General features: G+C 48.6%; 1 protein-coding gene across 2 annotated transcripts in view; it reads left to right on the top strand.

The window, feature by feature from the left end:
- Positions 1-24,268, top strand: part of ZFAT (zinc finger and AT-hook domain containing) — a 158,458-nt gene that overhangs the window by 80,793 nt on the left and 53,397 nt on the right. For both annotated transcript variants that reach the window (XM_070382748.1, XM_070382749.1), the window contains 4 exons: positions 4,514-4,601; positions 5,522-5,671; positions 7,274-7,447; positions 20,972-21,060. In XM_070382748.1, coding sequence (XP_070238849.1) covers positions 4,514-4,601; positions 5,522-5,671; positions 7,274-7,447; positions 20,972-21,060 — 501 coding nt within the window. The remainder of the gene's footprint in view (positions 1-4,513; positions 4,602-5,521; positions 5,672-7,273; positions 7,448-20,971; positions 21,061-24,268) is intronic.

The raw sequence follows: 24,268 nt of genomic DNA on the forward strand, positions 1-24,268 counted from the left end.
GAGATTAAAAGGAAAAATCAAAGAGCAAGGGCTCAGGGGAGATCACTGTAAACTCCTTCAAAGTCCTTCTGAATGCCTCCATCAGCTCTGATGATGCCCAAGCAGTAGTGGGTGGTGACAGCCCCCCGCAGAATGTGTGTGGCGTGTGCCCAGGGCGTCTTTCAGAAGGGCACGTGAGCACGAGTTCTTCTGCAAGCGCTAGGAGTGATGGCGTGACCTAGAAGGTCAAGGGCATTGGAGGGCAGTGACAAGCCTGGAGCCTGTGATGTAGCCTGGGCGGGAGTCCATGGCATTAGCTGAGCAGAAAGCTAGGACTGTTTGATGGGAGCTGCCTGGACCCCTTAGGCATCTGAGCATGGCAGGCCTTGCTTGGAACCCAGATGCTTGGTGGGAAGTGCGTCCAGACTGGTTGTTCAGAAAGTCTTCCATTTCATTTTTGGTTTTGAATATCAAGTACACGTTTCTTGGGCTTCCCAGGTGGCCCCTGCCAGTGCAGGAAATGCAGGTTCAATCCTGGGTTTGGGAAGATTGCCTGGCAACCCACTCCAGTACTCTAGCCTTGGAAATTACGTGGACAGAGGAGCCTGGCGGGCTACAGTCCATGGGGTTGCAAAGAGTTGGAAATGACTTAGCGACTGAGCAAGAGAACAGCACGCTTTTCCTAAGTGTGCTTCAGGAACCCCAGCCTCAGGAGACACTCTGCAGTAGTAGCAATCCATAAAGGAATTTAGAGGAATGGTCACTCAGAGGCCCCTTTGGGGATTCCCAGTGTGCCTTAGCCCGTAAGAAGGTCTGTTAGCTGAGTCTGAGTTGCATCACCAGCAAAACAAAAACCACAGCAACAAAGTCTTTCAGATTTATTGGGCTCTCATTTTCACAGGCTAAGCTCTGTGCTCAGCACATAGTGTGTGTTTTCTTTTGATAAACCTTTTTAGAGCAGTTTGAAATGCATTGCAAAGCTAAACAGAAAGTAACAGATTTCCCCATATACCCCCTGTCCCCCCATGCACAACTCCCCTCCTTTTGACACCCTGTATCTTAGTGCTGCCTTTACTACAGGTGATGAACCTGCATTGACACCTGGAGTAACACCCAGAGTCCGTAGTTTACGTTAAGACCTGGTCTGGGTGCTGCACATTTTTGGGGTTTGGACAAATGTGGAATGATGCATATACCTCATGAGAGTATCATGCAGGGAAGTTTCACGCCCCTAAAACTCCTCCCTGCTCCTCCTCCTCACCCCTCTCTCCCTCTGCCCCCTGGCTACCACAGATCCCTTTACTGTCTCTATCATTCTACCATTTTCAGAATGTCTTCTAGTTGGAATCATGTAATATGTAGCCTTTTCACATTGGCCTTTTTTTTTTCTCGTCATTATGCATTTAAGTTTCTTATACCTCTTTTCAAGGCTTGAGCTCATTTTTTTCTTAGAGCTGAATAACAGTCCGTTGTTGAGATGTACCACCATCTGTCCATTCACATACCAGAGAACATCTTGGTTGCTTCTCAGTTTTGGCGGTTATGAATCAAGCTGCTTCATCCGTGTGTAGGTTTTTGTGTGGACGTGAGTTTTCAGCTCATTAGGGTAAAAAGCAAGGAGTGCAATCGTTGAATCTTACGGTAAGAGTGTTTTAGTTTTGAGAGAAACCGCCGAACTGTCTTCCGGAACGGCTGTCTCACTTTGCATCCCGTTTGGAATTAGCGAGAGTTCCCACGGCTCCGCGTCCTCGCCGGCGCTTAGCGTTGTCCATGCTGTAGATTTGAACCATTCTGTAGGTGTGCAATGGTGTCTTGTTTTGAGTTGGATTTCTCTGATGACATAGGATATGGAACGTCTTTGCACATGCTTACTCGGCATTTGTATATCCTCTTGGTGGGGTGTCTGTTGAGGTCTTTGGCCTGTTTTACCAGATGTGTCCTTTGAAACTATTTTCTCTCAGTCTGTGGCTTGTTCTTTCATTCTCTGGACAGTGTCTTTCCCTGTCTATCAATTCTTTTTCTTTTTTCATGGGTAACGCCTTCAGCGTTGGCTCTGAAGTCATTGCCGCACTCCAGGCCATCCAGAGTTTCTTCTGTGTCTGCTAGGAGTTTTATAGTTTTGCATTTTGCTTCTAAATCTGTGATCCAATGTGAGTTAATATTTGTGAAAAGGTGTCAAGTTTTTGTCCAGGTTCACTTTCTTCTTTTTGCACATGGCTGTCCCATTTCAGCATCATGCTGAGATAACTGTCTTTGATCCATTGTGTAGCATTTGCTCATGTGTCAAAGATCAATTGACTGTATTTAAGAGAGTTTATTTCTGGACTCTGTTCTGTACCATTTGATCTATTTGACTTTCATTTCACCAATATCACATGCTCTTCGTCACTGCAGCTTTATAGTCTGTTTGGAGGTTGAGTAATGTCAGTCCTCCAACTTTGTTCTTATCCTCTACCATTTTGTGTAGGCCTCATATCTTTTGCATCTCCTTATAAACTTCATAATCAGTTTATCAATACCCAAAAAATACCTTGCTGAGATTTTGATTGAAATTACATTGAATCTACCCATCAGATTGGGAAGAACTGTGGTCCAGACAACATTGAATCTTCCTATCCTTGAACATGGAATCGCTCTCCATTTATTTAGTGCTTTGATTCCTTTCATCAGTTTTGAAGTTTTCCTCATATAGATCTTGTACATATTTTGTTAGATTTATTTATACCTATTCATTGTAAATAATGGTATTTATTTGTGCCATTTCATTTTTTGTGTGCTAATGTAAATAGTTCTGTGTTTTTAATTTCGAATTTCACTTGTTCATTGCTAGCATATAAAAAAGCAACTGACTTGTATATTAGACTTATACCTATAATTTGCCACAACTGCTTATTAGCTCCAGGAGTATCTTTGTGTATTCCTTCAGAATTTCTTCTTAGATGATCATGTCATCTGCAGACAAAGACAGCTTTAATTTCTTCTTTCTCAATCTCCATATCTTTTATTTCCTTTTCTTGTCTTACTGCATTAGCTAAGATTTCAGGTATGATGTTAAAAAGCAGTGCTGGGAGGGGACATCCTTGTCGTGTTTCTAATCTTAGTGGGAAAGTTTCTGGTTTCTCACCATTAAGTATAATGTTAGCTATAGGTTGTTTGTGGATTTTCTTTATTGACTTGAGGAAGTTCCTCTCTATTCCTGGCTTATTGAAATTGCTTATCATGAGTAGGTATTTGATTTTGCCAAATGAATTTTCTGCCTCTATTGATGTTATCATGTGACTTTTATTTCCTAACCTGTTGATGTGATGGATTATATTAATTAATTTTAGAATGCTGAATCAAATGAGATAAATCTGTCTTGGTTGTGATTTATAGTTCTTTTAAAACATTTTGGGTTTTATGTGCTAATATTTTGTTGAGGATATTTGCATCTGTGTTCTCAAGAGATACTGGTTTGTCATTTTCTTTTCTTGAACTGGGCTTGGGTATTTTCTTTCTCCCATAAAGACATGGCATTCTCCCTCTTTCAGGTCTCCGTCCAAATTTCCCCTTCTCCTAAAAACACCAGTCATACTGGATGAGGGCCTGCAATCTCATCTTAACTAATTACATCTATAATGACCACATTTCCAAATAAGGTCACATTGAGATACTGCGGGTTAGGAGTTCAACATGTGAATTTGTAGGGGACAAAATTTGACACATAATGTCCACTCTCTGAAAAGTTTTTCTGTGAAATGGCATTAAAGTGACCATTAAAGTGAGAGGAAATGTGGATGAGCTGTACAGCGTACTCACTCACCAAAGCTCCTCCCTAACTGAGGATGTGGCTCCGCAGGCAGGCGGGTGATGGCAGTGCAGAGTGAGTGCCTTCCCTGCAGCCCAGACGGGACATGGCCTGGGAGTGGTCAGGGCCTGAGGTGGGCACCCGTATGCTCCAGTTCCAACACCAGCTCTTCCTCAGAGTCCTGGGGCTCGTCACCCTTGGCCTTGGTTTCTAAATCTGTAACAAGTAATAACGTGTGTCCTTCAAGAGTGGTTGTGAGTCTCAATAAAATAACTCACATGCACAAGCGTCTTGAGCACTGGAGGGAGAAATGCACGTCGGGTCCTGGAGATCATTGTACAGCATGGTGTCTGTAACCGACAGCACGTATGGTACACCTACAATCTGCTAGAGGGCAGACCTTATACTAAGCGTTCTTATCGCACACGTGATAATCTTGATAAAGGAGGGAACTTTGGGAGATGGAAATGTTAACGACCTTGATGGTCTTAGACCCTGAGGCTGAGCTCTGCTCTCCGCTGGCCCAGCCGCATCCACAGGACTGTCGTTTCTAAGGCCAGTCCCTCCCTCCTGAAAGGGAGGCGAGGCCGCTGCCCTGCTACCCTCGAGTCCCTGGGCCGTGCAGGGCCAGCCGTGGGCACTGGGAAAGGTGTCCGTGTGTCTCGCTTTGGTGTTGGTGGTGGTATTTTTCCACAGACCCTGAGTTTAAATGAGACAGTCCATTGATTATGCTCTCTTTCTGTTAAGGACAAAAGGAGTTATTCTTGTCCTGTGTGTGAAAAGTCTTTTTCAGAAGATCGATTGATAAAGTCACATATCAAGACCAACCATCCCGGTAAGGTTATGCATCTCAGAGTGGGAGACCGATTTTAAAAATGCTTATGTTTATTTTAAGATACAGCGTTGTATAGCAGCTATGTTAAATGAAACTAAAAGAGGGATGAAGATATGAGTCCATTCAAGGGGAGGAGTTATCTTTACTTAAAACTCAGGTGTTTATATAACGATTTGCTTTATTTTATCATTTTATGTAGTTTTCAAAGGCATCTGGCCCCAGTCTTGTGGCTCTCCTCCCCTTTTTAAAACTGTGCTGCCTTCCCAGGTGGCGCTAGTGGTAAAGAACCTGCCTGCCAGTGCAGGAGACTTAAGAGACATAAGAGATATTCGATCCCTGGGTCAGGAAGATCCCCTGGAGAAGGAAATGGCAACCCACCCCAGTATTCTTGCCTGGAGAATCCCATGGACAGAGGAGCCTGGCGGGCCACAGTCCATCGGTTCGCAAAAGAGTCAGACATGACTGAGCGACTCAACAACAGCAACAGCCAGTTGACACAAGACTTTCTTTGTTGCAGTTGGGTTGCTTGAAAGAAGTTGTCATGCTGCCTGAGTTCCTTGTGTTCCACAGGACACCCCCACCCCAGGACACTGATTCGCTGGGGAAGCGCAGTCTTTTCCCCATATTTCCCGTATTCTGCTTTTGTCCAGCTATTGCCTTGTCATACTGCTCTCTACTGCTCACATTTTGTGTCAACAGGAGTCTAGGTCTGAGAGACTTGCTTAGATTCTGGTATAAAATAGCTTTTTAGGCAAAATTTCTCTCCCATGACCCCACAAGGCACAACTTAACTTGCTGCCTCAGAGCTGCCAGGATTGACTAGGGTGGGGGGTGTCCAGGCTGTGTCACAAGGCCCACTTACCTCTCACTGGAACCACAGTTCTTTGGCTGCTTCTGGTTGTCATCTGCTTTTCTTCTAGAGGTTTCCATGAGCACCATCTCCGAGGTTCTCGGGAGGAGGGTCCAGCTGAAAGGGCTCATTGGCAAGAGAGCCATGAAGTGCCCATACTGTGATTTCTATTTCATGAAGAATGGCTCAGACCTTCAGCGTCACATCTGGGCTCATGAAGGTGCGTGTCCCTCCATCAGAACGGAGCTTGTGTGTGGTTTTAGAGCTGCCTGTGGGAGTTCTTGGGGCTTCCCTGGTGGCTCAGTTGGTAAAGAATCCGCCTGCAGTGTGGGAGACCCGGGTTCGATCCATGGGTTGGGAAGATTCCCCTGGAGAAGGAAATGGTAATCCACTCCAATATTCTTGCCTGGGAAATCTCATGGACAGAGGAGCATGGTGGGCTACAGTCCCATGGGGTCACAAAGAGTTGGACACCGTTAAGTAGTGACTAACACTTTCACTTGGGGTTCTTTAGGAGGAAGCCATGTTCACACCCCCTGCAGCTAGAGTTCTGTTTACCTACTGAAAAAATGTGTCTGTCAGCCAGCTGAGACCAGTGATTTCAGCTGTGCATGGCTCAGTCTCAGTGAGCAGAGATGTGCAGTCCTCATGGCCTGCTGGGAGCTATAGTTGAGCAAGTCACCACGATTTCTGTGCGGAAAGTGAGCTTCAGGAGAGCAGGGACCAATGCGCCAGCCTGGTCGTGGCGGTGACCCTGGTGGTCTCCCTGATGCCCTGTGTGTGGGGGCGTTGAGGAGGTGCTGGGGTGCTGGACGAAGGAATGCCCTGAGGACATCAGACTCTCTGATTCCCACGGGCAGGTGAGAGCTGGGTGGGGACCGAGCAGGGGAGAAGGGAGGCAGCCCCTGCCTCAGGGTGCTCGCCTGTGCAGAGAGGCGTGGGCCGTGCACGGGCACTCGGGGCAGCTGATGGTCGGGGTGCCATCAGAGACAGTGGGGCTGTGCTTCTCCCCCTGGGAGGGCACGTGGCCTTCCCAGCAAAGAGGCTTGGAGCCCTGAGGCTGGGGCTGGCCGTCCTGTGAGTTGGGAACCCACAGTGCTGCAGTCAGGAAAGCAGGACAGCTCCCCAGGGGGACGGATGAAGTATTTTCTACAATCTGTGATCAAATAAACGGTTCAGTAAAGAGGGCAGGACACGGCAGAAGGAGCTGAGACCAAAGCCAAGGTTGGGAGATACTTTTTCGTGGGCCCTGGCCAATAGTTGGGGAATGGAGGAGGACTAGCCCAATGGTAAGGATGCCTCGGCAGTGGAGCCGTCAGCCCTGCAGCAGCGACGAGCGTCGTAAAGCTCCGCTTGCCTTATGAGCTGAAACACACTCTCACGTGTGGGCCTGCACGCCCGGGCCTGGTGACTTTTGCCAAGGCCCTCGGTTAACGCTTGTCAGTGTAACTCAGTTCAGTGGAATGAACGGCCGCTGCTGCCCGTGCTTAGCGTCTGTGCCCTTGGAGATCACAGACCGTGGGGAGGGGCTGTAAGGCACTCACTGTCATGTGTGGTGGACGGTACAGCAGTCATGACAGGGGATTCGGGGGCACCGATTAGGAGGCGAGGAGGAGTTCTGCTGCAGGCAGAGGTGGAAGGGCATTGTGGTTGGAAGGAATAGCGTGGGTCAGAGAGAGGCCTGGGGGAGCGTTCGCCGTGTGCACTGCTTTATTCACAGTGGACAAGGGGAGGTGTGTGTGTAGACATGTATGTGTATACATTCCTTCAGATACACACACACACGTATACATCTGTTTATCTCTTTTTTCTCCTCTGATAGGCGTGAAGCCCTTCAAGTGTTCCTTGTGTGAGTACGCAACTCGTAGCAAGAGCAACCTCAAGGCTCACATGAATCGTCACAGCACTGAGAAGACCCACCTGTGTGACATGTGTGGCAAGAAGTTCAAGTCCAAAGGGACGCTGAAAAGCCACAAGCTCCTTCACACCGCCGACGGTGAGTGAGTGACTCCACAGCGAGCTTTTCCCCCTAGGACTGTGGTTTGAGGCGGACCTCCCAAGTCCGCCTACGCCATGGTTGTGTGTGGAGCAGGGAGGAGCCAGGGTCCGGAATTTCTCTTCTGAAGGAGGGCAGAGTGACCTTGTCTGCTTCCTCAGTGCCCCGGGCTCTGTGCTGACCCCACCTGTGCTTGCTGGACACTTACTGCACGTGTGTGTGTGTGTGTGTGTGTAAGCACGTGCATGCATTTGTGGGGGGTGGGCGTGGAGGGGACTCTGCCCCAGGGAATAAGGCATCCTCAGAAGACCTTGATCTGGAAGTTTCAGTCCTGTTCAACCCTCTCTCCGCACCCAAGCCTGATGACCTTGAGGAGCTGCCCTGACTATACCTGGTGTGTGTCCCAGTCACCAGGAAAGTCATCTGGCAAGGAGCCAGAGAGACAGAGAAAGGCAGAATTGCACAGTTGTTTTAGGAAGACATGCAGCTATATGGTAAAAGACCTATCACATTTAAAATTCTCCTTTAAACTGCAGTCTTATGAGGGTCTTCTCAATATTCCATGTAATGAGATTAATAAACTATACCAACGAAATGTTATTTTAACACAATTACATACAAAAATCGGAGTCTGCTGTAAAAACTGAAGTGGTTTCAACAGAGATTTTTATTTCAGTGCACAGAGGAGGATCCTGCCGGTCTGCTCTGCCTTTAATTTGAGGTGGTTCTGGGGTCTGTCGTGTGTACTGCCAGTGAGCCCGAGGGGCTCAGGGAGAAGCTGAGGGCTTAGCCCGGGATCCGTCGGGACTTAGGATCAGGTTTGCCTTGGGCTGCACCAAAGCCAGAGCCCTGCTGTTCATTCAGACTTAAGCAGTGTGCTGTAAATTAATAAATCCGTAATCAAAATAATTAAAAATACAATGAGAGTAAAGCCGTCGTATCCTGAGTAATGGAAGCGTTAAGTCGTGTGATTATTCATGAATTCTCACACCTCCGCCAGCAATAAGCCTCTCTGATGTTTCTTGACAGGGTAAGCATATTATTCCCTGAAGTCCAGTGATGCCCCAGTTACGAGACGCAGCTTCCCCCAGAGCCAGGGAGGTCTGGCGTGTCCCTGGGCCATTGGGGTGGGATCTGGAGGGCCAGGAGGGGCACCGTGGCCTCCTCCTGGCCCCGAGCTCTGCGCTCGGCCCTGAAGGGCGTTGAGACAATGGCACTCACATCTGATTGGGCATCGTGGACAGGCTGTCGGGTCTTGGGGGCATGAGATCAGCGTGAGCACCCATGTCCCAGCCAGCATCCTCGGGACACTCAGCCCGTCCCTCCTGTCTCCCCACCCGCTTCCCCGAGTTTGTCGGCAAGGGGGAGAATTTAGATGGACAGAGATGTTTTTCTCATTTAGTTGTTGTTTCTTTGGGTAAGCTGCTGCTGCTGCTGCTAAGTCACTTCAGTCGTATCCGACTTTATGTGACCCCATAGACGGCAGCCCACCAGGCTCCCCTGTCCCTGGGATTCTCCAGGCAAGAACATTGGAGTGGGTTGCCATTTCCTTCTCCAATGCATGAAAGTGAAAAGTGAAAGTGAAGTCGCTCAGTTATGTCCGACTCTCAGCGACCCCATGGACTGCAGCCTTCCAGGCTCCTCCATCCATGGGATTTTCCAGGCAGGAGTACTGGAGTGGGGTGCCATTGCCTTGTCCGTTGGGTAAGCTAGGGAGCCTCATGAGCTGTTTGGCAACTTCTGAAACAGGCTTTGAATCCTCGGGGAAGTGTGCTTATATAGGGCCTGGCTACCTTGATGAGGCTCCCAGCCTGTAGCCGTAGGGTTCCCGCTTTACTCAGAGCCACGCGTGCCTTTAGAGCTGGCCTGAAATGATTCGGTTTTCAGTGTAGTTGCAGCAGTGATAATTCCTTAGATTGCTCCACAGAGAAGCTACGTTGGAGCAGACAGCTGGAGAGGCATCAGTCTTGCCCGCTTCCACCTGGTACAGTGACCTGGGTCCACTGACCTCTCTGCGCCTTGGTTTCCTCCTAGGGAAGTGGGGATAGTTGTGCCTCCCTGTCTACTGGATGTGAGGGTGAGCTGCAGGCGATGCCCTGCTCCTTGCCCAGGCCTTCTTGTAGCCCCTTGACTCAGTCTCCTTCCTGGTGCCTCCTCAGCTCCGATCTCCATGCTGAGGACTCTTCTGTCCGCAGCTGCCCCCTCAGTGGTCCTGTCTGCTGCATGGCCTTACACACAATTTTTGCTGCGCTGGGTCTGTTCCTGTTCAAGCACTTTCTCTAATTGTACCGACTGGGAGCTACTCTCCAGTTCCAACTCACAGGCTCTCGAGCTGGGGCTCAAGGGTTGTGGAGCTCAGGCTTAGTTGCTCCTTGACAGTTGGGATCTTCCTGGACCAGGGATCAAACCCATGTCCCTTGCACTGGCAGGCGGGTTCTTATCCATTGTACCAGCAGGGAAGTCCTTGGGTCTCTTTTAATTAAGTAAAAAGGAACTGAGTAATTATCTTTTCCTTTACCTGCTTGTGGATCTTAATTTTTCACGTGTATTGGCTTCTTTAAACTGATCAAGCCTTATTTATTCATTCCTATTTCCCAAAGGAACTCATTACTGTGCCTTAGAAGTGATAGGCTGGAATGGGTGACAGTTTTAGTTAAAAAGATTTGCCAGTCGACATGTACAAAGAGAAATATTGATCTATAAAGGGCCCGATTAAACCCTTTGCATGTATGCCAACAGGTACAAGGATTTAATGCAGAAATCGTGCTGGTAACACATCTCCTCACTTTTGACTTTAAAGAGGGTCTAGACACATGTTGCGTGGTCTAGAGGTTTGAACATGATTCTGCTCACCCAGAACAGATGGGAAAGGTTCAGTGGTGTAGTGCCTTTGTGTTATGTAATCAAACAGGAATTCTCTAATCATGAAATGAAAAGCTCTTTGAAGTTCAGTGCTAATTCCTTTGGGTCCCCTTCTTCCCCCAATCCAACCTTCCCTCTTACACTGGAGATGAAGAAGTTTCCTGGTAAAATCTGCAAGGAGGAATTACCCAAGCTTCAAACACTCTCGTGTGTGTAGTAATTGGACAAGTGGAGAGTTGAATATGGAAATGAGGTCTGAGCGGAGGATGTACCACTTTTCCCCTTGCTTCTTCAATTTATAATAAGAGATCCCATGGCTCCACATTGAAATATTCTAGGAGATTTAAGTCCGGAGTTTTTTCAAGGTCCTGTTTCCTCTGAAAAACACAATCATTCTAGGGTAAAGTACCCCTACTTATCTGTGTCCTCTTTACTTAAAAAAACATGCGTTCTAGAACCAAGAAGTTAAAAGAAGATGGTACTTGAGCAGCCATTTGGGTAATCTTAGCAAGTCCACTGACGAGGCTGCGGTGAGCCTGGTCTCTCCGAAGCGTCCTTCTCCTGCTCTTCCTGCCTTCCTGCTGGAGAGAAGGTCAAGGGTCATGGGTAGGAGTGGGACAACAACAGGAACACAGTGGGTTTTTTCTGTGACTTATCTTCACGGGCTGGGTCCTGGTGATGGGCAGGAGAGGGGAGGGCTGACTCCAGGATCCAGGACACCCACTTCTCTGGGCACCCTGCCTGGGGCCACCTGAAGCTCTTTTTCTGAGGTTTTTATGAACCATAAGAGTAACTGAACTCATACTCTAAAATGAACACACAGGTTTAACTGTTGAGTTAGGCTTGGTTACCTACAGTCTCACCTGGTCAGAGGAGTCTCAGCTGCAAATACCTGGCACAGTGTCTCGAATTTAATCCAGGTCTGGTGCCACGTCCTTCCCTGGTCTTTTATAGCGCTCTGCCTTCTGTTTCTCTCCCTGTCTAATGCTGATCCATTCCTCCTGGTATCAGAACCGATGTACTAATTACAGAGAATCATCTGTCCCTCGCTACGATTGCTTCAAGTTCAGCTGCTAAAGTGCAGAGACTTCTTAAACAGTCTTTTTATTGCTGTAGCTATTTCTGTTCTGAGTTGCCATTGCACAAATTACTGCAGATGCCAGAACTGGGAAGATGCGTTTCGCTTTGCAAAATGCCTGCTGCATGATGCCTGCCTGCGATGCCTCCCGCAGGGTGCATTTCTCACTGGAGGCAGCCGACCCGTGAGTGCCAGGCTGTGTGGAGAGGCAGTGCAGCAGAGTGGGTGAGACCTTGGGTCTCTGGGGTAGTCCTGGGAAGGAACCACTTCCTGCCTGCGTGCCCTTGAGCAGGTGCCTCGTCATCCCTGTTTGTAACTTGGTGTCGATGACGATTCCTACGCGTGCGGGTGCGTTCATTTCCCGCGGCTGCCGTAACAGACCGCCACACATGTAGTGGCTTCAAACAACAGGTTTACTATGTGACAGCTTTGGAGGTCAGAAGTCTTAAAATTGAGGGGTAAGCAGGACTGCCTTTCTTCTGGAGACCCCCTGGGAGAAACTGTTCCTTTAAGCTCTCTGGCCTCTAGGGGCTGCCTGCATCCTTTGGTTTGTGAGCCCCTCCTTCATGTCAGCCAGCACATAGCTCTCAGTCCCTCTCTCCCTGTGCTTCTGTCGTCAAGCCTCCTCTCTGAGTCTGACTCCCCCACCGATAAGGACACTTGCAGTTTCACTGGTCCCACCTGTATAATCCAGGATCATCCCCTAACTCAAGATTTTTAACTTGATCCCATCTACAAAATCCCTTCTGCGTATAAGGTGACTTAACAGTGCAGGAGATGCAGGTTTGATCCCTGGGTCGGGAAGATCCACTGGAGGAGGGCATGGCAATCCACTCCAGTATTCTTGCCTGGGAAATCCCATGGACAGAGGAGCATGGCTGGCTACAGTCCACGGGGTCGCAAAAGTGTCAGACAGAGCTTAGTAACTAAGCAGCACTTTTGGGGGGAGGGCACGATTGCCTTAGCACAGTGGGGTTGTGGGGAGATTAACTGGGCCCCCACACACTGAGTGTGTCTGCTCATTCTCAGCACTGGGCGTGTGTGCCTGCTCTCTTAGTGATCAGTATTCCCATGTACCCCGCCACCTCAGCACAGGGTGGGCTTCAGCACAGGGTGCACCTCGACACAGGGGGCACCTTGATGCAGGTGCAAATAGATGTTGGTGGTGATTAATCTGGATCACCTGTATCATTTAGGAAAGATCAAATTCCTTTCTCTCAAATATTCCTTCACTAGGAAGGGACAGCGCAATAGTTAATATTTGAAGAGTATCAGTTTTGAAAAGGGTAAATGCAGTTTTCTGAAAAATTTGCTTATGCAAAATACCACCTTTTTCAGTAAGACTGGATAAACAGTCATAGAAAGGCATTTTCGCTTTTATGCCTCCTGGTATTTTTACAGTTTATACAGATTTTTTTTTCCTCTAAGTATTTTAGTGCTTCTTCAAGTTTAAGGTACACACGAAGCTTGATTTGGCAGGAATTGCTTAACTTAGCAGATATTTCAAACATGCTGCCTTAAAGCGTGTTTTCTATCTCTGCTTTGTGTTCTGATGGAATCCAAATGCCAGAAGACAAGGGGACAGTTTTATTTTCTTCTGACAGTTTAAGGTTTTTCTGCCATTCCATTCGTCCCTGGTTTTATATAGAGCTCTATTTAAAGTAACTAAGCAGCTGGAGCCATCCTCGGGGAATCTCATCAAGCCAGATGAGGGTGTAGTAAGAAACAAAGGAAGACAGCAGGTGTGTGTTTCTTTTCCTTTTTTTTAAAGAATTTTTTTCCCTTTTTATTGAAATACAGTTCACATATAATGTTGTATTAGCTTAAGGTGTACAACATAATGGTTTGATATACATATATATTATGAAATGACTGCCACAGTAAGTTTATTTAACATCCATCACCTAGTTATTTGGGGGCAGTGTATGGTTTTCTTTTTTCCCTCTCATTGTTACAACTGACGTTGTGGGGAACTTTTTCTTGCATATAAACCTGTCCTTCTTTGGAATTAATTTCCTAGGACGTATTTCCAGGAGCAGGAGGGCTGTTCCACTTTGGTTGTTTTAATCATGCACCACACTTCCAGCTTACTTTTCAAAAAATGACATCAGAAACTTAGCAGTGTTCCCGCTGAACTCTTTCGTTTTTAGCATCGCATCTTATTAAACATCTTCAGTTTCTTAGTTCAGTGGATATCAAATATTATCATTTCATTATACTTTTTAGTGTTTTGATGACTCATGATATCAATCAGGTGAATTAGAAGCGGGGTCCCCAACCCCTGGGCTGGGGACTGGTACCTCCTGTCAGATCATTAGATTAGAAATTAGGTTAGAAATAAAGTGCACGATGGATGTAGCGTGCTTGAATCATCCCAAAACCATCCCCCCATCCCCAATCTGTGGAAAATCTGTCTTCCACGGAATCAGTCCCTGGTGCCAAAAAGGTTGGGGACTGCTGAATCAGAGGATTTGATGGATTAAATCAGTAACGTGCATGAGGAATCTGTAACGTTGACTGGTTCCTGGCACTGTGTGTAAACTTCTTTGCGGTCATTGAACTTCTTTTGATTAATTAAATTGGATTTGTTCCTCTCTTGAGTGCGTTGTTTTTTCATGCCCTTTCTTCCGTGTTTGCTTTGAGAAGTTTTGGTGTTTTTTATTCTTGTACTCATGGATTCATTCAACAGCTGTATTTGCTGGGCCTCTTTTGGTTGCTGTTGACAGAAGCTCACTTGAGGTCACTGAAACAGAAAAGGGACATTTATTGTATCCTGCAGAGGCTGTCCCTTGGACTGCAAGGAGATGAAACCAGTCCATCCTAAAGGAAATCAGTCCTGAATATTCATTGGAAGGACTGATGCTGAAGATGACGCTCCAATAGTTTGGCTACCTGATGTGAAGAACTGACTCATAGAAAAGACCTTGATGCTGGAAAAGATTGAAGGCAGGAGGAGAAGGGAATGACAGAGGATGAGATGGTTGGATGGCATCACCGACTGGATGGACATGAGTTTGAGTAAACTCTGGGAGTTGGTGATGGACAGGGAGGCCTGGTGTGCTGTAGTCCTGGGGTCACAGAGAGTTGGACACGACTGAGCAACTGAACTGAACTGCAGAGACTTAGACGTGTGTGTGTGTGTGTGTGTGTGTATGTGTGTTTTAAGATTTCTTTTTTTTTTTTTTTTTGATGTGGGCCATTTCTATAGTCTTTATTGAATTTATTACAGTACTGCTTCTTCTGTTTTATGGTTTGGTTTTGGGGCACATGGGGTCTTAGCTCCCTGGCTGGGGGTCAACCCTGCACCCCTGCATTGGAAGGCAAGGTCCTAGCTGCTGGCCCATGGGGAAGTCCTGGGGCCCTGGTGTTTGGGTTTCTCCTCCTCAGGACTGTTGTTGCCGCCTCTTCCTGTGTCTGGGCCCCGTCACCCTTCAGTCTTAGCTTGCTAGTCACTTCCCCAAGGAGGCCTTCCCTGACGGCCCGGCCCCACGGCCCGGCCCCACCCTGGCCCCCTCTTCCCCCACCCTGCCTTGCTGTGCGCTCCCTCCCCCGCCTACTGTGACCGGTCGTGGTCCCTTATCTTCTGGTGCACGCCGGCCGTGAGCCCCAGAGGGGCACGGGCTCCCCTCATCTCCTGTCTGTGCTCCGGGTGCACACCTGGCCTCGCACCGTGCCCCCTCCCCGCCGTGGCCCCTCAGGGAGAGCTCGTGGGGTGGAGGTCTTCATCCCTCAACCTTCGCTCCTCTCGGCCTCCTTGTCCTGATGCTCTCTCTCTGTCTCCCTTTCCAGTTGGTTTGTTCACTTGTTTCATCCACAGAGTGGACGTCTAATGACTGACATCTCCTGAGTTACATGCTTCAGATCCCCACAGTTCAGGTTCCTAGCTCCATCGGGTCACTGTCCACTGTGGTCCCATCATCTGCAGCTGCGGGTGGGGGGCATGACGGGCGGGGGGAAGGGGGTGTGGGGATGGAGAGTGGGGGAGGGGCGGGGGGGATGGCGGGCGGGGGGAGGGGGAGGGCACGTGGCTGAGCAGCCTCCTGCTGGGACGCTCCTGTCACCAGCACTGCCGGCACAAGGGCATAGGATGCAACGTCCACTCTCCTGTTCCCAAAGTCCAGCCACCTTGCGAGGGCACCACAGGGACCAGGGACCAGCCAGAGACGACTCCATGAGCCACCGCCCCCCCCTCAGGTAATTAGGCATTTTGGATACAGCAACAGGGAATGCCAGCAGCAACCAGAGAGAAAACACAGATTCCCCCACCGTCATGACGCTGAGTGAGAAACAAGACAAATCCATAAGACTGGGGTGCGGGGCCTGGGAGGGGGCAGTATTTTACAGCTGCGTTATGAAGATACCTCAAATACTGAGAAATGCAAATATGAATATGAGGTGGTTTAATTTCAATGTGAAAATGTCACAAAATGAGGGATGTCAAAAAAGAGGAATCTTTTCTTTTTCCTCTCCAATGTAGGTCACATTGTGTTCATTTTTTTTTTAACTTTTTATTTTACATTGGAGTATAAAGCCTTTGACTGTGTGGATCACAATAAACTGTGGAACATTCTGAAAGAGATGGGAATACCAGACCACCTGACCTGCCTCTTGAGAAACCTATATGCAGGTCAGGAAGCAACAGTTAGAACTGGACATGGAACAACAGACTGCTTCCAAATAGGAAAAGGAGTACATCAAGGCTGTATATTGTTACCCTGCTTATTTAACTTATATGCAGAGTACATCATGAGAAACGCTGGGCTGGAAGAAGCACAAGCTGGAATCAAGATTCCCGGGAGAAATATCAATAACCTCAGATATGCAGATGACACCACCCTTATGGCAGAAAGTGAAGAGGAACTAAAAAGCCTCTTGATGAAAGAGGAGAGTGAAAAAGTTGGCTTAAAGCTCAACATTCAGAAAATGAAGATCATGGTATCTGGTCCCATCACTTCATGGGAAATAGATGGGGAAACAGTGGAAACAGTGGAAACAGTGTCAGACTTTATTTTTTGGGGCTCCAAAAAAACTGCAGATGGTGACTGCAGCCATGAAATTAAAAGACAATTACTCCTTGGAAGAAAAGTTATGACCAACCTAGATAGCATATTCAAAAGCAGAGACATTACTTTGCCAACAAAGGTCCATCTAGTCAAGGCTATGGTTTTTCCAGTGGTCATGTATGGATGTGAGAGCTGGACTGTGAAGAAAGCTGAGCACCGAAGAATTGATGCTTTTGAACTGTGGTGTTGGTGAAGACTCTTGAGAGTCCCTTGGACTGCAAGGAGATCCAACCAGTCCATTCTAGGGGAGATCAGCCCTGGGTGTTCTTTGGAAGGACTGATGCTAAAGCTGAAACTCCAGTACTTTGGCCACCTCAGGCGAAGAGTTGACTCATTGGAAAAGACTCTGATGCTGGGAGGGATTGAGGGCAGGAGGAGAAGGGGATGACAGAGGATGAGATGGCTGGATGGCATCACTGACTCGATGGACGTGAGTCTGAGTGAACTCTGGGTGTTGGTGATGGACAGGGAGGCCTGGCATGCTGCGATTCATGGGGTCACAAGAGTCGGCCACCACTGAGCGACTGAACTGAACTGAACTGATAGCTGATTAACAGTGTTACGTTAGTTTCCAGTGTACAGTAGAGTGACTCAGTTATACATATACACGTATCTATCCTTTTTCAAATTCTTTCACCATTTAGGTTATTATATAACAGTGAGCAGAGTTCCCTGTGCTATACAGTAGGTCCTTGTTGGTTATCCATTTTAAATATAGGCATGTCTACGTGGATTCTTATGTAGCTGTGACCCAGGGCTTTGGGGTGCACATCTAGGCTCTACTACCAGCTACTTCACAACCTGACAAGTTGCTCAGCTTCTTGTTCCTGGTTCCTCTTTTGTAAGAGGGATGTCCTACCTGTGTCCCGGGCTCTGGGGGGCTGGTTGAGATCAGACAGATCAAGTCCTGGCACAGCTGTTGACAGCCAGCAGCTCAGTACTCAGAGCTTGCCAAGCATGTTGTGTGAAAAATGAAGTTTTTTTTAAAAAAGCCCCACCTCCTTTTTCCTTTGTCATCATTTCTTTCTCTTCCCGGGCTGCTCTGGGACTCACACTGACACAGCCATTTGCTGTGCGTCGCCCAGCCCTTTGAGGTCACACTAACCTCAAGTAAATTCTGTGTTTCTAGCCAGCTCTCCTGTGATACCCAGGAGTATCTCAATGGAAAGCAATTTGATAGTCTCAAATCATTGTTTTTTTGCGTTTAGTCATGTGTCTATATTGCATTATTTTAATTAGGCAGCAAAAGATTCTGTCCAGTGCTCTCCCAGGCCTGTTTGGTGGGGGCGTCAGCGGTTGCTGGAAACATTTGTCATATTTATTGCCCGAACTCTGTGCCTCATAAGGGATGCTCTTAGGAGCTGCCTTCTCTCCTTGTCTCTTGCTGAGTCGTGGGAATATATCCATAAAAGGCTGACTCTGGCTCTCCAACGAGGTGATTCCATTTATTCATTTCAGGCACTAATCATTTTTAGCACTTTGTCTCTTACTCTTTGGTCCAGATGTATTAGTAATGAGTGAAAATATTTATCAATGTGGAGAGTGGTTTTATCAGCTTTCCTCCCCACACTGTGCCGGTGGGGAACCCAGACACCATTCTGCTCAGGCTGCCTGGCACAATAATGATTTTCTGGGTGAGTCACACGCCAGCAGGGAAGTATGATTGTCTGAGTTTAGATAGGAGATGTACAGCAATAGATGGCCTTCTGTTGAAAAAAGATGATACTGTGTTCAAGAAAAGGTGTTAATTGCTCTCTTGTTATTATTCAGTTGGTAAGGCATACCAACTCTTTGCCACTCCTTGGACTGCAGCACGCCAGGTTTTCTTGTCTTTTCACCATCTCTTGCAGTTTGCTCAAACTCATGTCTATAGAGGCGGTGATGCCATCCAACCATCTCATCCTCTGTTGTCCCCTTCTCCTCATGCCTTCATTCTTTCCCAGCATCAGAGTCTTTTCTCTTCCCATCAGGTGGCCAAAGTATTGGAGCTTCAGCTTCAGCATCAGTCATTCCCGTGAATACTCAGGGGTGGTTCCCTTTAGGATTGATGGACCTCTGTCAGCACAATGTTATCTCTGCTTTTTAATATGCTGTCTAGGTTTGTCATAGCTTTTCTTCTAAGGAAATTGCTCTCCAATTATGACTGATTTGCCTTAAGCATGAAAAGGTTTTCCTCAAGCTTTGGACTTGCAGAATTAGTAGAATCTAGAGCTTGGGGGTCATTCACCTGGAATGACAGGTATAGTTGCCATATTTCTGTTATTTCTATATTTCTGTATTGCTGTTAACTGTTTTTCTGTATTTCTGTTAACTGTTTCCCTTTTGCTGCTCCTATTGAAAGTATTATTCATGTGAGTTGTCCAGAATTTCCTTTTTGTTTCTTGCCCAGCTCAGTTTGGTAAAATGCACAGGCTAGTTTCAGTGTGTGCCACGCATTCAGGCACTAGGAGTGCCAGAATGAGTAAGACACGGTTCCTGCCTGTAGGTGGCTGATGGCAGGTGGCGACGATGCCACAGAGCCGGGGCATTGACAGAGTGTGTGGAATGCTGGCTCCTCGCCTGCTTGTGCCAGAGGTGTTGATCAGCTTGAGTTTTGTGTTAAAGTGGAGAATGACCAGATGCCAGGAGACAGCGCATCCCAGGCACGTAAAGTGTTAGCAGAGGCTCAGGGGTCTTAGACGGCAAAGGCAAAACAGGAGGTCAGAGAGAGGAGTCAGGAGGGGAGAGTCAGTTCTGGTTCTGGGAACCTTCTGTGCCCCAGCCCTGGAACCTCAGCTTTGACCTGTTGTTGGAGTCGTTGGAGGGCTCGGCAGGAAGGTCTGTGGGCGTTTCTGTGTTAGATCAGAATGGAGGATGGGGCTTCAGGATGGATGGATGGATGGTGGAGGCGGGGAGAGGGTGGGTGATGGATGCGGGGGTTACCTGAAGACAAGGAAACTGGTTCAGAAGGCTTTTACCACTGTCCGGAAAGCAAATGATTGGGGTCTAAAACCAGTATGGAGGTTTTAGAAACAAAGGGAAATAGAAACATATTAGGAGTTGAAATCAGGTGCTAAAAAAATGAGGGGAGTGCAGCTGGGGTCGTGGTGACGTTGAGGCAGGCTGCCAGGTCTCTAACTTGGGTGATGAGGTGAGTGATCCCCTACAAAGGTCGGAAGTGGAACCCATTTCATGGGTGAGACAGTGAGTCTGGATTAGAACAAGTGTGAGTGGAAGATAGATTTTGATATCAAAGTTTTACAAAAGAAGGAGAACGGGAGTGTGGCTGGGGGACTCGGATTCAATGTGTAAAGGGTGGAGATGGAAGACAGTGTCTCCAGTATGCAGAGAGGGAACAGAGAGGCACGGAGGGACAGGAGGAGCATGGAGTCAGAGGCGCAGAGGGCTCCCTAAGCACGGCCCAGCGCAGAGCCACGTGCAGCGGAACCTGTGGAAAATAAGGGCTGAAATCTGCCTTCGGCTTGGTTGGTTGGCATCGTTGGTCACTGGTCACCTTGGTGAGACAGGTTTTAGGGTGAGCTGGTGCCATCTCCAGAGGGTGGGTTCAAGAGCGAGTAGGAAGGGAGCATGGAGGCTGCGGGGGGACAGCTTTTTCAGCCAGCTTGTCGCGAAAGGAGAGGTGAGCGCGTCGCCAGAAGGGGCTGGTGTTCCTGTGGTACCATGTTCAGTGACCGTGGTGCTTGTCCCTGAGTAAAGCTCAGCGGCCGTTAGGAGTTCATGACGAGCGATGCTGCCATGAGAAGTAGGTCACCTTTATATTTGGTTGCATGTTGCTGTTTTTGCAGGTTGTTTTATTTTTCCTCATTGGGAGGTAAAAATGTAGCCTGTCTCATGTATCTGTCGATTTAATACATGGGCTTGTTTATCACACTGCTGAATGTTTACAAATTTCTGAAACGTTAATCCTCTGTAAAGGCTGGTATGTCACATTTCTCTGTCGTTTTCTCTCTCTCGAAATCTGCCTTTTATCTCCCCCTCGAATCTGCCTTTTACCTGCATTGTTGCTTAGTCGCTCAGTTGTGTCTGACTCTTTGTGACCCGCATGGAGTGTAGCCCACCAGGCTCCTCTGTCCATGGAATTTTCCCAGCAAGAATCCTGGAGTGGGTTGCCGTTTCCTTCTCCAGAGGACCTGCCTGACCCAGGGATCGATCCTGTATTTCCTGTGTCTCCTGCATGAGCAGGCAGATTCTTTACCACTGAGCCACCTGGGAAGCTCCCTGCCGGAGTTGGGAATTCCCAAACACAGATCTCTTCTCTGGCTGAAGGGCATTCTGCAGCTCCTCCCAGCTCTCGGGCTGGGGTCCCGGCTCCTAGGGAGACCCTGCGGCCCCTGGCGTCTGACCCCCACTTCTCCCCCCGCCGAGGCCGAGCCTGCTGCCTCGTGCTTCCCTGCCGGTTCCCCCTGAGGTCCTGGGCCCCACCCGCCGATGGCCCGGGGTGTCCCAGGGCCTTCATTCCCACCCCAGGCACACGCAGGGGCTGTAGCCTGAGCCCGCTCACCTCCTTCTCCTTCTCTTCAGGCAAGCAGTTCAAGTGCACGGTGTGTGACTACACGGCCGCCCAGAAGCCACAGCTGCTACGGCACATGGAACAGCACGCCTCCTTCAAGGTAAGGGCGCCCGGCCGGCGGAGCGGACCTCCGGGTCGGAAGTGCGCCGCTTCTCAAAATGAAGACAGGGAGAGCCTCCTTCCCCTCCCCTTCCGGGCTGAGCCAGCCCGCTCCTCGTGCAAGTGTGGCACTTCTCTGTACTTCGGGAACCAAGTCCTGGAAGAGCGTTGCGAGGATGCAGACTGGAGAAGAGGCTTACTCTTGCTGCAGTAAGATGTATAGAACAGGCTTTTGGACTTGTGGGATTAGGAGAGGGTGGCATGATTTGAGAGAATAGCGTTGAAACTTATACATTGCCATATGTAAAGTAGGTAGCCAGTGTGAGTTTGATGCATGACGCAGGGCGTCCAGAGCCAGTGCTCTGTGATAGCCTGGAGGGACCGTCACAATATTGGAATTATCCTCCATTTAAAATGAATAAATAGATTTAAAAATGTGTGTATCTTAGAAAAACCTGGCGTGATTTAGAGCAAAGAGTATTTTTTTAAGGACAAGTGTGTGCACTGTCAGATCCTGGATTGCCCTGATGTAGCAGGTGTGATGATGCTGGGCTGGCAGGCGCTGGTGAGAGAGTTGGAGACACCCTCACATGCCTGGCATGGCACCAGCCTGCAGCAGGGACTCTGGAGACCCTGGCTCTCCTGATCTCTGCTTATTCTCGTAGTACCTCCAGTTGACATTTCTTCCACATAGATGGTAATTCCCCGGGACCATGGCTTATGGTGGTTACTGGCAGCAAGAGCTCTGGTCCCGTGAATTTGTTTCATAAAAAGTACTGCTCAGCACTTGGCAACTTGACCCTTAAAATCAGTGCTGCTATTGCTGGCATGCACATTTGGAGACGGGAACACTATGCTCTGAGATGTTTGTTGAAATCTGTCCACCTCTAAGTCCCGGTAGAACGTGAAAGGGACTGTAGACGGCCACACTTGGAGGTTGCATTTATTGAGCATCTCCTGTGAGCCCGCGTTGTGCCAGCAACTTCACCCACCTCACTCTGATTCCACACAGTAGGCATCATTGCCCAGATTTGACATCTGAACAGCCTGCATCTCTGACAAGTGACCCCCGTGAGTCTTGACTCGATGCCCAGATCCACAGACTTCAGTCGCTGTTATAATCTCGGCCAGCCTGTGTCATCACCCCTTCCGAGGTGACACTCCCTGTCGACGAGCTTATCTGATGCTCAGAACAGCCTTGGGGTGAAGTCACAGGAAGCCCATGATCCCTCCTCTTGTCGTTAAGAAGCCAGGTGGCTTGGGGTGGGAACTGTCCAGGAGGTGAGAGAGCCGGAACTGGGGCTTGGCCTCGGGGTCCCAGGCCTGGGCATCCCTCACCAAATCTCAGCCCTTTGCTGTTGGCAGAGAGGGGCCAGTTGGGGCATCTGAGGCTGCCATGCCTGTCGATTCTGTAGCTGCTTTAGCATCTGTATTGAACACGGGTTTCTTAGGTGGGACCCACACGTCACCCAGCGGGAGTGTGAAACGTCTCAATCGGGATGTTCTGTGTTTGCATACATTGTATGTAGTGAAAGCTCAGGGCTTTATGTCCATTCCACATCTCTTAGACGTGTTTCTTTGAGGAAGGACTCCGGATTTCCCTAGACGGGTGCAGTGACAGGACTAGAGGATGCACGTCAGGGCGACTTTCACTTCACAGATGAGAGACGTGGACCCGGGGAGGCTGATTTCTGGCCTTGCTGTTCCAGAGTCGGAGCTAGACTTCTAATCTGTTCCTCCGTCTCAGTGGGGAGCATCTTCCCTTCCTAACCAGACATAGCTGAAAGGTTCTCTGCCTTGAAATCCTTGTGGATTTGTTCCTCAGAGTTTTACATCTCTGGTTTGTGTGCAGAAGAAGTGCATTTGGGGATGGTTTAATTGCAGGCGTGTGTGGTCTCCATCACACAGCTGCGCTGGGGGGCTTTGGGAGCCCGACTAAGCTGGAGCCCAAGTCATGGCCGGTTTCCCTTGGGCTCCCTGTGGATAAGGCATAACCCCCAGCTGAGTGGTGCCCCTGCTGGGGATGAGGTTCAGTCTTAGTGAGAACCAGTGAGTCAGTCCTGGGCTCCTCCCTTCCTTCAGGTCTGGGTGCTCTTCTTGTAAACACGTGTGTAAATCATGCTTCTCAATTGCCTGGGGCCAGCGAGCCAAAATGAAGCTGATGCCTGCCAGCTGCCCTCATCCCAACAGTAATTGTCCTTTTCCTTTCCTCTTGGCCCATTAGTTTTCCATTACGTTGTTACAGATTACCTCCACCTTCGTAACTTTAACAGCACAAGTTCATTGTCTTAGGGTCTCCTTGGTTCAGAATCCCAGCATGGGCCACCCTGGGCCAGCGTCTGCGTGACGTGCTCTTCCTTCCTTGCTCTCTGGCTCCTGCAGGCTGTCCGAAGGCTCGTGGCCCCTTCGCCTGTCTTCAGAGCCAGTGGCCATCCTCATCCTTGTCCTCCTCTGATTCTCTCCTGCCCCCTCTTCCAGCTCTGTGGACCCTTGTGACTGCAGTGCGTGCACTTAGATAACCCCGGACAGTATTATCTTAGAGTCAGAGGATCAGTAACCTTGGTTCTACCGGAGTCTTCATTCCTTTTTGCCTTATACATGAGGTTCCAGAGATTAGGACATGGCTGTCTTTGTGCTTAGTCACTCAGTTGTGTCCGACTCTTTGGGACCCCATGGACCGTAGCTTGCCAGGCTCCTCTGTCCATGGCATTCTCCAGGCAAGAATACTGGAGTGGGTAGCCATCCCCTTCTCCAGAGGATCTTCCCAACCCAGGGATGGAACCCGGGTCTCCTGCCTAGCAAGCAGTCATCTTCAGGGAGGGTGTTATTCTGCCCCTGAATTCCCCTCCTATTTTTCCTTCCTCTCACATCTACTCTGTGGTAGAAAAATTTTCATGCATGCCAATAAAACATAGCATGCATCTCCTGCTTTCCCTTTTCCTACCCTCAGTAAGCGTGATGAAGAACTCAAGCCTTGGTGTTTTCCCATCCCAGGATGAGACTTCCAGTCTTGGGGCAGCATTGCTCATCCGTTGCAGTGGGCTTGCTAGAGGAAACCAGTTTGCCTCTCTAGACCTGGATGTGTGACTTTCAATATATAATTTCTATCAGGAAACACGGTAATAAGGGCAGACTCCTGTATCACCTTTTAAAATTACATGATATAATTTATGTATTTTTTAATAATGAAATGAAAATATGTTCACTAA

This window comes from Bos mutus, chromosome 14 (assembly GCF_027580195.1).
Source record: "Bos mutus isolate GX-2022 chromosome 14, NWIPB_WYAK_1.1, whole genome shotgun sequence".
NCBI classification, from domain to species: domain Eukaryota; kingdom Metazoa; phylum Chordata; class Mammalia; order Artiodactyla; family Bovidae; genus Bos; species Bos mutus.